This window comes from Ambystoma mexicanum, chromosome 9 (genome assembly GCF_040938575.1).
Source record: "Ambystoma mexicanum isolate Mex_15411 chromosome 9, UKY_AmexF1_1, whole genome shotgun sequence".
NCBI lineage: Eukaryota > Metazoa > Chordata > Amphibia > Caudata > Ambystomatidae > Ambystoma > Ambystoma mexicanum.
The window spans coordinates 964,077,045-964,091,613 of NC_090931.1; the positions used below are offsets into that span (position 1 = coordinate 964,077,045).

The 14,569-nt window shown below is 44.9% G+C and overlaps 1 protein-coding gene across 5 annotated transcripts in view; it reads left to right on the plus strand.

Moving 5' to 3' along the window:
* UBR3 (ubiquitin protein ligase E3 component n-recognin 3) overlaps positions 1-14,569 on the plus strand; it is a 2,710,065-nt gene that overhangs the window by 2,527,917 nt on the left and 167,579 nt on the right. For all 5 annotated transcript variants that reach the window (XM_069616177.1, XM_069616176.1, XM_069616178.1 and 2 more), the window contains one exon: positions 13,315-13,494. In XM_069616177.1, coding sequence (XP_069472278.1) covers positions 13,315-13,494 — 180 coding nt within the window. The remainder of the gene's footprint in view (positions 1-13,314; positions 13,495-14,569) is intronic.

Genomic DNA, 14,569 nt, shown 5'->3' on the forward strand with positions numbered 1-14,569 from the left:
TGATGGCAAGAAGTATATTAAATAAATATATAAATAAATAATGGGACAATGTGTTTCAGTAATGTTAGTTTCTCTCGCGAGTAATAGGTCTTTCACATTATACACAAGTGCTACAATTCCATTGTCCATAGTATTTCTAGATGAAACGTACAACTTCTACTCACATAAAGCGATATGTGAGTTAACAAGGAGCTGAATACTGTTACCGGCAAGGCTTGCACAGTGTGTTAGAATGCTGTGCTTCACTCTACGGCTTCATTGACACTTGCTCTGTGGGTTGCACTGCTTTCCCGACTTCCACTTTTGCTGCTTCTGGCTCGCTGGGGATCCCACAACCTTCTCCTGAACAGTTGTCTCTGGTTCGGCCATATGTTCTGGGAGTTCCTTTTTCTCCTGAGACCCTCGGCTTGCCACTTGCCACTTGCTTCTTGCCTTAGTCTCCTGCGTGTCCACAGGTCAGCAATCAGGCTCACGTGGGGAAAACTGTTTCTCCTGCATGTCTTCAGCTGTGCAGCCTCTGCAATTCAGATTTTGGGGGGAACAGGACTCTCATAACTTGCAGGTGAAATCTCTGGTTTCCACGTTCAGGAGTCCCTTTTGTTCTCTCACTTCTGCATGGTCTGCCAGCCGTGTGCCATCTTTATGCTTGTAGTGCTACAGCCTGCACTCAGCTCACGTTCCTTTTGTGCCTTACAGGTTGAGTAATAGTCTTCAAGTGTGGGCTATTAGCCTCAATTGCCTGACTACTGCAATGGCTACTAGGCTTCATTGCCTGACTGTTACATGTGCATGCCTCTTCAGCCCTCTTCCTCGTCTGTCTTTTTGGAATTCTGGGACTTGTAGCTACCTTTAACACAGTTTTTTTTTTCTTCAATAATTGAATTACTTGCCAGGGTTGATTTTAATTCCCTTAAGTTCTTAAGAGAGGGGCTATGAGAAATAGCTGTTAAAGAGGAAGATAGTTTATGGAAGACAACATTTCCACACTCCTTTACATTGTTCCTTTGGGACTCAGGAAGTAGCCTTGTTTGGGATACCCGAAAAAATATTTTCTTTAGTAAAGTCCTTTCAGGTGCAAGGAGAGAGAGAGAGAGAGAGAGAGAGAGGGACGGAGGCAAAATACTGCTTACAAGAGAGGAGCTGGATTCAGTCCTGAGCAAATTTAGAAATTACATTGCAGAGAAAATAAAAGCAGAGGCAGCCAACATCAAGGAAGATCTCTCCATTGCTATTGCGGGCAATAGTAAGGATATAGATTAATTGTGCGGCCAAATAAATGAGGTGGAAGGGAAGATATCAAGTCTGGATGCACTAGCACAACAAAGGCAAATAATTGCTGAAAAGATCCAGGCGCTGGAAGAAAAATGTGAAGACTTGGAAATTAGAGTTAAAGGCCTGAAAGAAGGAGCTGAAGGAACTGACATGTTAGCATGCATCCACAAGCTGTTTTGTGAATTAGTGGAGGGAGATGCATGTCAATGAATGGACGTTGAAAGAGTGCACAGAGTAGGAAAGAAAAGGTTTGTCCTGGGGGCCCATCCGAGGGACCTACTAATCAAGTTGCATAGATTTAGGGATATGATATGATAGATTATTTATAACATGCTTAATACCCAGAGGTTTCTAAGCGCAGACCCGGGGATTGAACCTGTAGTGCTCTGTGTCGTCTTGCTTCCAGGGCAAGCACGTTGCCCCTGAGCTATCCTCCCGGGACTATAAAATGAAAATGATGGGAGAGGCCAACATGAAGAAGAGGATGCACCTCAGGGAAACAAGATCGTGCTGTTTGAAGATCTGGCGCAGATGACACTGGCTAGGAGGAGGTCATTTAAGCTTGTTACGGAGGAGTTTAGCAGAAGGAAGTTGAGGTATCGGTGGTTGTACTCAACCAGCCAGCAAGTTCGGATGGGCAATGCAGAGTAGGTAATCTCGACGGTGGATGAGAGAAGGAGAAGCCAGGACATAATGTCATAGTATGGAGATACAGAGAGGGTGACAGCAATCAGAAAGAAAGTGCTGGGCAAAGACTGGTGGCCCACGAAAGGCAGACGGAAGAAGTCACTGTGTCTCTGAGGGAGACATACAGGAGAAGTGTTGGGGGGATTGGGAGGATGAATCTGTTTGGAGAGTCCATTGGTCCATATGGAGGAGAGTGGGGGAAGCTGCAACGGTTAAGAGGACCAATAGTAAAGAATGGGGACGGGAGCTGAAGCCAACATAATGTCCGCAGGAGGTAGGTCACGTTAAGAACCTGGGTGGAGGTGCCAAGTTTGCTAGGAAGTGAAGGGGGGGGGCAGGTCTAAAAAGGGCTAGAAAGGGCACTGGGCAAATAGAGTGCAATAATTTCAGGAAGGGGCGAGGAAAGAATGGAACCACTGCAGAGTCTCCTCCCACGTGGCCAGGGAAAGGCAGATGCTTCCTGATCCTGCTCTTGTGGGTTGTATACTGCGGATGGATCACCTGGGAGGGGACAAGGCCCAGGGTGCTGAGGAGATCCCACAGGATTAGACGGTATTTGTCTTTGAAAGGGAAGAGCCTTTTTTCAGGTACCAAGGCATGTAATTGCTTATTGTCGCCATCATGGATCTGACCCAAGCATTGAGGCTTTTGATGTGGGTAAGGGTGGTGTGAAATCTCTAAACATCCTAGGGAACGAAAGACGGTTTGAGACTTCTGAGGTTAAAAATCCCCCCCCTTACTCCCAGACATACAGTGAAATGAAACATATAAATAATGGCTTGAACAAACTGCCTTCTCCTTTTCAAGTAAACTCTTGTGATTCTTCCTTAAATACATTTAAGAGAAGTACATCTGCATTTAAAACTAGAAAGCTGAGAAGAAATCCTCATTTTGTTATTGGAGACTACAAGTCCCATAATGCCCTAAGCACTGGGACGTGGAAGTGGGCCCAAGAGCCATGTTGCAGGAGTAATCCGCTTGTTAGGCATAATGACCCACACCTGAGGGAAGCAGAGAGGCTGCAGGCCATTAGATGGAGATTGAGATGGTGCTTGGGTAGTGGCAATAGATGGAGTGCACGTTGTTGGCAATCCAAGCAGAGGTGGGTGGAAAGAAGAGGTACCAGGACTGTAACCAAGCCGATTTCAGCAGCCTGCCCTGAGAGTGCCGTGTTCCCCCTAAATCTGAAGTGTAGAGTTTGTGCAGCAGAAGGCGTGAAAGAAGATTGCTTTTCCCCATGTGAACCTGATTGCTGACATTGCGCAGTAAGAAGTGTGCTGGAGACCGTGGCTGAAAGTTGGTCTGCAGCCGAGGGTCCCAGGAGCGAGACAAGCTCATTAACTGTTTGCTAAAACAAAGCCAGAAGCAGTTAAAGTCCTGCAACACGCGAAGGGAGCAAGAAAGAAGCCAGTGAGTCATCCCTGGCGCAAACAAAGGCAGGCAACTGTAGCCAAGGTGAATCATTCGCATGTGAGTGAAAGCAATATTAAACTTACCATTGATTGTCGGAGAATGAAAAGCCACAAAAGTAGCACTCGCATATGAGTGTACTCCTTTAGTAGCACTCGCGTGAGAGTAAAACACTCTGAAGCACGTTCATTGAATATGAATATCGCAGAAAACAGATGATACTGGCTGCGTGTGCTTAAGTGATTCTGAGGTAAAGGTTAACCGAAGAGTCAATTGTGAAGCAGTTTGAAATAATGTAGCACTCAAGTTAACTGACTGATCGTTGATAATTGTGAGTTCTAGGAAACGAGCATTGCCCAAGCCAAGAGTGAAACAACCATTGCCCAATCCAAGAGTGAAACAAGCATTGCTCAAACCAAGAGTGAAACAAGCATTGTTCAAGCCGAGAGGGGTACAAGTATTGCCAAAGCCTAAAGTGTTGTACAAACCATTGTTTAAAGCCAAGAGAGACTAACAACAAGGCATACCATTAAGCTGCTCTGGTTGGCAGGAATCGAAGGAGTGAATGCAAGGTTGTGATTGTGACTGTTTCCTTATAGTTGGTATAACTCACATTGCTAAAGCCAAAAGTAGGAGAGGTAGAATTACATCCTTAAAGGCATTATGGTTGTTGGCATTACAGAAAGACAAGAATGGCAAAGAGGCTGCCCTTCTGGACAGTAGATGTTCAGAGGAAGAGTGCCTTGCTTACTTGGAAGTGTTGAGGGGGCACTAAAGTGAATATTTTCTTTTCTGAAAAGTTGCTAAAGGTCACAACGTTGTAAACTATGAAAGCTGTGGTAAAACTGTGGTTGTCAGTAGATTTAAAACTTCAGAAGCACAGTTGAATGTGGAACACTATCAGGCAGGCTAGTAGACCCTCATGGTGGAGCATTGCAGAGGTTTAGTTGGTATGAGAGTTATCCAGCTGAAAGCAGAAGTGCTTTGAATTCCTCCTGACAAAGGTATAAATTGTGATTTATGATGCTAGAAAGAGAGAATTGGGAAGAGTTAACAAGAAGCTGTGTTTCTTTCACTGTCAGAAGTTGTGTTTCTTTGAACGTAACAAGGAACTGTGCTTCTTCTTTCACATTCATAAGTAATGATATAGCATCTTGATACAGAACACCATTGATGCTATTGAAGTGGAAATCATTATTCAAGGAAAAAGAGAAATCTTTTTGTCTGTTTACCATTGGTTAACAAAAGTTTCTTTTGACAAATTTAAGTAACAAAGTACTGAGTTGGAACTTAGTTGCAAACCTGGATTTCCTTGTTTATTTTTTTTTCTGAATGTTGGAACTGAATCTAACTTGGCACCTGGGGAAGGGGACTTCACCCAGGTTATAAAAGAGACTGTAAATGTATTAGAAATACAATTGTTGATGTTGTCAATTGCCATATCATTTCTTGTGTAGTTTATGTTTAAGTGTGAGGGCCAGATATCCTTCATTAGAGTGTTTCCTTTAGTTTTTGCTAGGCAGGGAAATCCTCGTCAGGGTAGGGATAGTGAGGTGTTTGTTGAAACTTATAATTTAATGAAATGGCATCTTTTGAGAAATTATCCAAAAGTTGTCTGCCTCACGTTTCTGACCCCTCATACCAAGCAGTTCGGGCTGAACTGCCTCTTTTGGGGTGGGACCAAGCCTAATTTTCATAAGGTCTTTCCTCTTAGTGTAATGATTTGACAGGCAAAGAACGAAGGTCTGCAGACTTGCCTAGAGCGATGCCAGAGGTTAACATTAATTCTAAACCTTCCAGCTATCACCTCTTTTGATTTCCCACAGTGCATTCTTCCACCATTCATTGTCATTTTGAAAGTAAATGTATCTTTCTGTTACGCTCACCTGGTATCCACGGGGACGACACCCAGCCGTGGGGACTCTGGTATCCTTCTATGCGGTTCCCAGGTGTGACCAGCGGGGAAGTTCTGCCTGGAATACAGGTGGGCAATGTTCAAGACTGGGCAACTGGGGTAAGCAACCCCCCACCACCCCGTATGCCCGCAGCCCCTCTGGACCTCTCCTCACCTTGTTGTTAATTCAGGTGTGCTCTCCGTCCTGCCTTCGTGGCAGGGGCACGTTGTCCTTTGTGGGCGAATGCGATCTAGTTACTTCACTGATGCCGGCCTGTTTTGAGTCTTTCAGGTAGGTCTTATTGCTGTTGTATATTGTTGTTATTCTTGCATGCCTTTCTTGGTTTAAATAATGTCTTTTTCTCTTCCTTAGGTGCGCGGAAGTCCAATGTGATGCATTGGCTGAATTGGGTCTCGCTGGTAAATGATGGCGTATAAAGAGCGCTTTGATGCGGTAAGTAGGCGCTATGCACAGCGCTATGATGCCTTGCCTTTGCTAACCGGTTGTCTTTTCTTTTCCATAGATCGCGGTGCTCACCCGGTGTATGAAATTCCGAGGCGATGCTGGTCGAGGGGCGAATTGCGAGGTAAGCTTTTCGGCACACATTCGTTATGTTGTAAAAGTATCTAATGTCTTGTTTCTTCCTTTTTTGCAGATCCGCCGGTCCGGGAACGCGCTGATCCTAGGATGCTGTTCGCAGGAGCTGTGGGCAGCTAACAATGAAATAACAGGTAAGCTGCTCCTGTTAACGATGTCCTTTTTGTCTCTTTACAGATGCAGTTCTTCCGAGGTTCGCGGGTACAGCTGAACACGATGAGCGTCACGTTGCAGGTTTGCAAAGTAACAAGAAGTGTGTTATCCAAGTCCGGTGTGGTTTAAATAGCTTTAAGAAAGTAGTCCAGGTAAAGTAGTTCCTAGGCTACCACACCCAAAATACTATACCGCACAGCTTGGTTCCAAGGAGCCAAGCTATGTGGATGCCTCCATGTTGGCTGGCACTTGAAATAAAGTAGTTCCCTAAACACAAGTCTTTATTAAGTATGAGCCTGGCGCCAAAGGTGCAAGGACTGGCCCCAAGAGGGCATAGGCAAACGATGCCTAAGTTTGTTGGAGACCTGAGCCAAGACCCCTACTGGCCCATGGGCTTGCCAGGGGAGGTTTCTAGATGTGGGTTGTGACACTTTCAGAGTGCAGCTATCTTTTTTGCTTAAAGTGGTCTTTGAATTTCATCTCCAGCAGAAACTAATTTGCCAGCATTTTTCTCTCCTCTCGCCCTTGATTTCAATGGTTGGATCTGAGATGGGCCATTGTTTTTCATTATTTTTATGTGGCAAGGACCCCAGAGTTTAGGCATGATAATCACCTGTTATTAGGGAGAATTCTCTCTTTAGGCTGAATTTCCTAACCTAGTGAGTCCCCCAGCAGCTTTGCAGGATTTCTGGAGTTTGTTTTTTTCTCCTGCCAAGAGTGAGACTCTTTCTCTCACTCTTGGACATGATTTATGGTGTTCCTTTGAATGTTAATGTGTTTTATGGGCTATGGGGACCTTTACTCCATAGGGTCTCATGTGTTTTTCCTATGTGTGTTACACAGCACCCTCCGTGCAGTGACACAGGGGTGTCATAATGACCCCCCACCATAGACTCCATACTCTGGGACTGACTATGGTCTCCCAGGGCATGTAAAGTCACCATTGGCTTTACTAGTCCCAAATTATCAACAGAAACCAGTACAAACCATCATATTGTGGACGTACTGGTCGGGGCAATTCAATTGCCCCGGGGTCTGTTAGTCGAGGGGGCACGTCTCCGTCCCCCTGATCGAGTTTTGGCTGGTGGCAGTGGATACTACTTTTTATATTCGACCGCGAATATATCCCTATGGGATTTTCCCATTGTTCGAGGCTACCAACTTTAATTATTTAATTCTCATAGCCTCGAACATACCGCCGGTTTATTTATTTAATATTAATTTGCCGGTTGGTATTTTTTGCCAGGACTCGATTCTAAAATGGCGTTTGTGTTCTCTTCTGTGACTCCAACCCAAGTCGAGCCCTTTGTTCAATTATTTTGGCGGGCTTCTCCACAGAAGCCTCCAAAAGTGGTGCCACTCTGTCTGGGTACCACAGGGGATGTGGGAGGGGGTTTAGGCACCCTGGACTGAGTTACCTTGGTAACTCAAGTCGCACCACTTAGGATGTTTGATTGACAGCTGGGCTGAATGAATGGGGGTGTGCTGCATAAAAGCAGGGCTTTGGGGACTGGAACTTCAGAAGTCGCCACAGGACCTGAGAATCCGACGAGGGAGAAGCTGAGACGACCTTCCACGACGACACCACCGGTGGAGCCCTGCGGAACCGACTCAACACTTCCCGACGACAGAGAAGATCTCCCGGCTCGAGAGGCTTCTTCACCTGACTGGTGGGCACAACCAGTTTACCTTCTTTCCTTCGCATCCCAGGACGTCTTGTGGTCGAATCCCCGTGCCAAGCACCCCGGCAACCGGATAGCCACTTACCACTGGACCGCGAATCAAAGGACCGCTCCTTTTACCTGAGAACTCTGCGGCTGGTTTCTTCCCTGGCAGTGCAACGGACTCCTGTCTTCCTCCCTGACGAGATCCTCTCTTCCCCCTGACGAAGCACCGACTTGCATCCACTACCAGGAACAACTGCCCCCGCTGGAATATTCTCACCACTTTAAGGTACTGTGTTCGCCAGGCCTCCCTTTCTAATGATTGCTACAAGGTAATAATAACCCCTTAACCTTCTGGACTGGGCTGGCCGCCTTGACCTTCTAACTGGTCCCTTTCTTTGGTCCAACTCTTTTTGAACCTGTCAAGACTTTTGTGCACTGCAACCGTGTGACCTTGGACACATTTCGTTCTGAGGATCCGGCCTACTGAACTCTAACTTCACGGTTTTATGTTGCCTTCCTCTCTTGTTGTGTTCTTGTAAAAGTGTTGGGATCTGTTTCAATTTATACTATGCTCTTCTCTCCCTTTTAAAACAAATTATTAGAGTGCCATCTGCGTTAAACGCTCACCGCTGTCTGAAAATAAGTGGGGCTTTACTAAAGAATTGTCCAATATTCTTTTAAGGGAGTGTATATCTTTTAGTGACCGTGTTTTTGAATTGCTTACTATTAGTGCCTGTGTGTTTTTCTAGATGTGGTTTTAAATAAATAATTATATCTCTTTTACACCAAGCTCTGGTCAGTGTTTACTTGTTCTACTATGTTCTTTTGGCCTATTGTGAATACTCTGTATACTGCCTAACTCTTCTTGAGGGAAGTCTGACTGCTCAGCCACAGCTACCAAGTGAATCTGTGTGGTACAGACTGCTACCAAGTGGGTTTACTGCCAAACACCTATAGTCTTAAATCTTTTGCAGTGGTCCCAGAGGGAACTGCACAGGTTTCTGCCTAACACCTGTTCATGGATTCTCCCTATCTGGGAAAGAGAAATAATTTTCCAAATTAACAATTTCCATGTGGATTGTACTGTGCACCCAAATCTGTGGCACATAATTAAGTTGTCGATGGTTTGAGAGCTCATTCGACCTGGTGTGGTACATGGATACATCCGCTTTCCAGAATGGTGGGCCAATTGTGGACATCTGTGAGGGGCTTCTTGGGCTTCATTACAAACATTTACAAAGCAATACTTTCCAGATTCCCTGGTGACTGAGGAGGCTTGATTTGGGAAGTCTCTGTTGAAGAATCTTCTATGCTACTATGCTAGTTAGCCTTCCCTCACAACCATCTTGCTTCTCTGATCTTTATAGCTATGGCAGTGTGACCAATTGGATTCTGCCTCGCAGGAGTACAAAGATGATTAGGGATAAAATGGCCCACTCAGCCCTCATACTTCTAGAAACCAAAACACAACATAATCATAAAGGTAAAACGGTAAACCACGAGATACACCGCCTTTGCCTTTTGTGGTAACGCGGGCCGAGGGAAGGATATACTCTTAAGAGGGATGTGAAGGTGAACCAGAACTGACCCAAACAACTCAATGTCGCTGTCCAAAATAAACAGAATGCCCAAGCAAGGTTCTATACAAATGTAAACACTTTAATAAAACACTGTCTGCAAGTAGAATGAAAAGAGATTACTGTACAACAACCCACCCCAGAGGAAAGACATAAAAGATGCGACATACTGGAGAAAGTAGCACTTGAAGCCTAGTAAAAGAGATGGTAGGTAAGATACCACCAAAAAGGATATCTTGGTGAAGACAGGGATGATTGTGACCTTACCAGTCTCTAGGGCCCCAGTGGACTGGGGGGGTCGGGGACCGGTTCAGTGTCGCAGTACCTGAATTCGGTTCTTGGTGGGCTGACGCATGAGACCCGGGTTGAGCGTTGATGCAAGCTGATCAGGCTCAGTCTGGCATGTAGGATCGCAGAGGCCTTGGCAGAAAGTGCACGTCGAGCAGGGTTGAATGTGGGTGCTTGGTGCAGTCGAACAGTGGCGGTTCAAGTGCTGCAGGTCGTCGCAGTACAGAGAGCGCTTCAACGTTGGCCCAACCGATCCAGGCGTTATCCGCTGGCAGATGTTTGCGAGTGATGCGTGATGCTCCACTGGATCGAGTCGTGATCGTGAAGTGGTGATCAAGAGGGCGTTGAGTGGCAAGAAATGAGGCAGTTGGTTCTTGGGCTGCTGTACTGAGCCGTGTTGTAACCTCCGGGTAGGATCAGCGAGTGACCCTTCAGAGATTTGTTTCGGTTTCAGTATTGAGCAGATGCTTCGTGACTGGCAATTGACTGGCTCTGCTAGGACGCGATTCTGTGTTGGGCTGATGGAGATGCAGTGCAGTTGTTTGGCTGGTCGGAGGAACACAGATACTAGCACCACTGCCTTCCCACTCGTTTAGGATATGGGGAGCACAGAGCGACTGGTTTGGTGCGGTGAACAGGGACCTTCGGCTGGTCTGGCACTCTGGTTTGCTGTGAGGTCTTCGCATTGGGCTTGAGGAAAGGATACTATACTTCATGGTCTGCTCTTCTGGCACAGAAGATCCGTTGTAGATTGATTGGTCAGGTCCTGGTTCACATCACTGATCACTCCTGATAGTCTCTTGGAGTGGGTAGGGGACAGATCTTCCTTCTTTCTTGGACAGCTCCTTCTTCAACTTGGGCGGAGTGCTTTGGACAGTGCATCTGTCTCAGAGGTCCAGTTGAGAGTCCCCAGAACGTTTGTTCTGCCTTAAAGGTTCCTTGAAGAACTGAAGTATTCTGCTAAAGGGGTTAAGGGCTCCTTCCTTTAAGGGCAAAAGTCCTTGGTTGATTTGTCTAAAGCTTGCCTGCTTTAGGGGACCAATCCCTGCCCCAGTTACCTCCTTTTGATAACTAAGGACCTTTAGACATGTAGCACCCTGGTGTGAATCTACTTCTCCTGAATTGGTGTGCTCCTTTGATACCTCACAGAGACCATATCTCGCACCTAAGAAGACAAAACAAATGGCTCTCTACCAAAGACAAAATTATGCTCAAAACCCTATCACTAACGCATAAATGCCTTAACCAAGCAGCCCCCAGCTACCTATCCGAGAGAATAACTAAAAAATCTTCTTCACGTCCCACAAGGACAGCCAACTCAGCTTGTCTGGTCGTGCCCAGATGCAGATTAAAAAATCAGAGGAAAGCAGTTTCCCCGTTTTGGCAGCGCAAGCATGGAGCTCCCTACCTCCCGCACTGAGAGCCAACCAACCGTTCTTCATGTTCAGGCGAAATACCATGAAGTGGCTTGTTGCGAGCGACACACATGGTTAGTTCTAGTCCTGCATTTACGAGGATTTCCGACTTCTATGACCCTGACAAGTAACTTACTCCTGACTACCAATGTATCTTCTTCTGTACCTGTACTCTGTGCATCTTCCCTACTCTGTCCGCATAATCCACTGTATCGATTGTTTTTTGTAGCTACTGTAACTATCTACTCTACCTATTGTTTTTTCTGTACCTACTGTAACTAAGCTGAAAGTATACCTGTAACCTCTTGTGTGAAAGGCGCCCAGATACCTCCGGGTTAGGTGTGCCATACAAATAAAATAAACAAACTAACCTTTGTCAGGACCATTGCATGCTGTGTGACGGTCTCTGGGGGAGGGTGTTACCGGCCCTTACAAAGAGAATCCGAGTGCCTAGGTGCCTCTGGGTTCTGTACTGCTAGGTGGTAGTTTCGGCCCATCTGACCCTAATACATTTTCCCTTCCACAGCAGAGCTGAACGCGCAATATCAGTTTGCTTTGTAGCAGCCACATTCATAAGTATCGCCATGCACTATGCCTAAACTCAGGCATACCTTATTCTTAGAGATTACCCTGCCACCAGCATGGTTTACTCATGATCGTCATAGTTTGGGTACAGCAGGCATATCTTAAATGTCACCACTGCTGTGCTGCAGTGATTTTGCTGTCACCACGGTAGACAAGTGGGCATCTTGTGACCTTTGAACCTGCTCAGCGCCACAAGCAGGACAGGTGCTGCAGATCAGGCTACTGATGCAACAGGGTGCATGTGTACTATGCTTTGGAAATTTGGTTGCAGCAAGGGGTGGTCTGTTTAGTAGATGACCCCTTCGAAGATGGAATCACCTGCATCGTTTTAGGTAATAAAAATCAGAAAAGCCTGGGCTTTGCACCCTTGCTAGATGCCAATTCCTCACAGGGAATCATTCAAAAAACGAGAAAACTGTGGGCGGGCAGTATCTTTTGAAACAGCAAGTTACTTTTCTTTGGTGGCAGTCTTATTAACATATCAGTTATTCCCACCACAGATTCATAATCATCTCTATATCCATCTCCTCTACTTGAGTGCTTGTATCCTTTTGTTGCTGTTTCTAATGAATTGTGTCCTACCATGGATTCCTCATTTTAAATATATTCTGTATACTTTAGCAGATCTCAGAAACATTTGTACAGCGGGGGGGCAGGAGGGGGCGCCTTGTGACATTGGAGTCAAAGTTTTCTTATTTCATTGCCTATATGCAGGGAGCAAATTTAAGGAACTGATGCGATATCTGGTTATGCGGCGCTGCCTATGTACAATGAACTTATATCTCTATATACATAAAAGGGAAATTTGTAGGTGTGTCTCTTCGAAATGTTCAGCATACTTCCCAACATGCTACAAACCTGAAATGTGGCATGTGGGTAGGTTCCATGGTGTGGACAATGTAAAACGTATAAAATATACATTTTCCTATTTTCCTTTTTTTTTTAAGCAAATTCTTTTTAAGCTGTCTGCGATGCTTGGATATGTGTGTGTGTCTACAATGCTTACCCCTGCCATATGGCTCTTCGCGCCGTAGTCCTGCTGTGGTTCTACGTTCATTGTGCCTAAAGTTCAGCAGTTCATTGTCCCTAAACTTTCCACACTATCAGCATTCTAGCTGACATTAGCGTCACTCAAGTTTGAAGTGATACGCGTGACGCAAAACTGTGCTTTTATAGAAATGCGAGTGCATGTCTTCAATAGTGTCCACAATGACGACGTCTGTTGCATCGTGGCAAATCACTCATGATAATTACAGGAACTTAATTTCCCACGGAAGTTGATGAATGCATGCCACCTCAACAGTACGAAGCTTAGATGCTTCAGGCTGTATAGGTACGGCACTTCAAGCATGCACGCTTCAGCCCTAGGAATTACTGTGCGAAGCACGGGTACACCTGCTAGTTTGTCATAAATTGTGTTGCTAATAACACTCCAACATAGTCTGTGCAGGGCCACTGTGCTCCTTGTGGCTGTGTGAATTATCTGAGTCCAGTTTATGCCTGAAGTTTTTTCAAGAGGTGAGGAATACTGCATTCATCAGAAAGAACATAGTCCCCGATAATTTGTTCTACAAAACGGAATGGATGCAGAAAGTGGTGTTAAATAGGCAAGTAAGCATTGAAATTGCCAGATACTATGTTGATTCTCCATGTGCTGAAATAGGGGAAATGAAAATCAGTAGATATTTACTCCCTCAATGTACACCAAAGGATAACAGTTTGTTTCACCACATGGCCTAATAGTGGATTTTTTTTAAATATGCAATAGGAAGAAGATGAATGTGCGGTTCTCGCCAACTGTCTAGGGTTGGTTTCATCACATGTGAAGACATCACAGCAGTTCACCAGTGCCTCTTGCCTCGACTGGGCCGTACCAGCATTTGACATAATAGCCCAGTGGTGCTTAGAAGTGGTTTTATTTTCCGACCGACATGCAGATCAAGTAAAGGTATGAGTAAAAATCACAGTCTGAAGAAATTACATGTATTGACATATTTTCGATTAATGTAAAAGACAGTTGAACTATTTCTTTGAATGTTATTGGTGTAACAAATATAAAAAAAGTGTCATACCTGCAGATTGTCTCAATTGATGAGTTGTCCTGATTTTCCATGAGAGTCTTTACTAAAGAGAGGAAGCTCTGTTCTTTAGTCCATTGTATTAAGTTAAGTTATTATAGATTCCCAAAGATTAAAGTTTGTGGAATTCTGCTGTATAATTGTGACAACAAGGAATGGCATCTCGAGTTCTGAGATCCTGCTCCTTCTGTACCCACTGAATTCTCTTCTTTTAAAGCTAAACATACTCCAGGTAGCGGCCCCCAACTCCTCCCATTCACCCAAAGCACAGAAAGGGGAGGAAAATCCATCTCTAGGGCAGAAAAGATACTGGATATATTGACTATAGAGTGACCTCTGATACTGTGATTCAATGCATTTTAATTGAATTTGAACTGGTCGAATATTTTGTTTTTTCCTTCTTTTTTTTTACCAAATTTCCGTCCGCAACAAATATTTCCTGACACCAACCCAGCATCTATCTTTTCATGGTAAAATACATTTGTCCAGTCGGGTCGACCAAAGAACATAAACCCGATATTGCAGATATCAAGCTAAAAAATCTTCAGCTCACATGAGAAGCAGCTCGCTCTCACTGGTAGTGTGAATACCCCGAAGAGGAGTGTCTCCACTATTGATGTGTAAGGAACTCATGGTGGCAACAGTAAAGAGAGAGACAAGTGATCACAGTTCAAGGGTGTTTATTAAACTATAAATGCAGGGTTAAAAAACGCCTAACCTAAATCTAAGATGTGAACAAGCTTCGACCATCAAATGAAAAATAAGGCAGTACTTGTGGTGTCTTGTCAAAGTAAAAGGCCTATACTATAAAGAAAAGTATTGCCAAATCCTTACAACTAATTACAGAAAGAATGTGGGATAGGGTTTTCAATAAAGAAAGAAGTGTTCACAAATAATAAGTCAGGATGTCATTGCCAAGGGTCTCCCTTCCCCAAATTTTGAGCA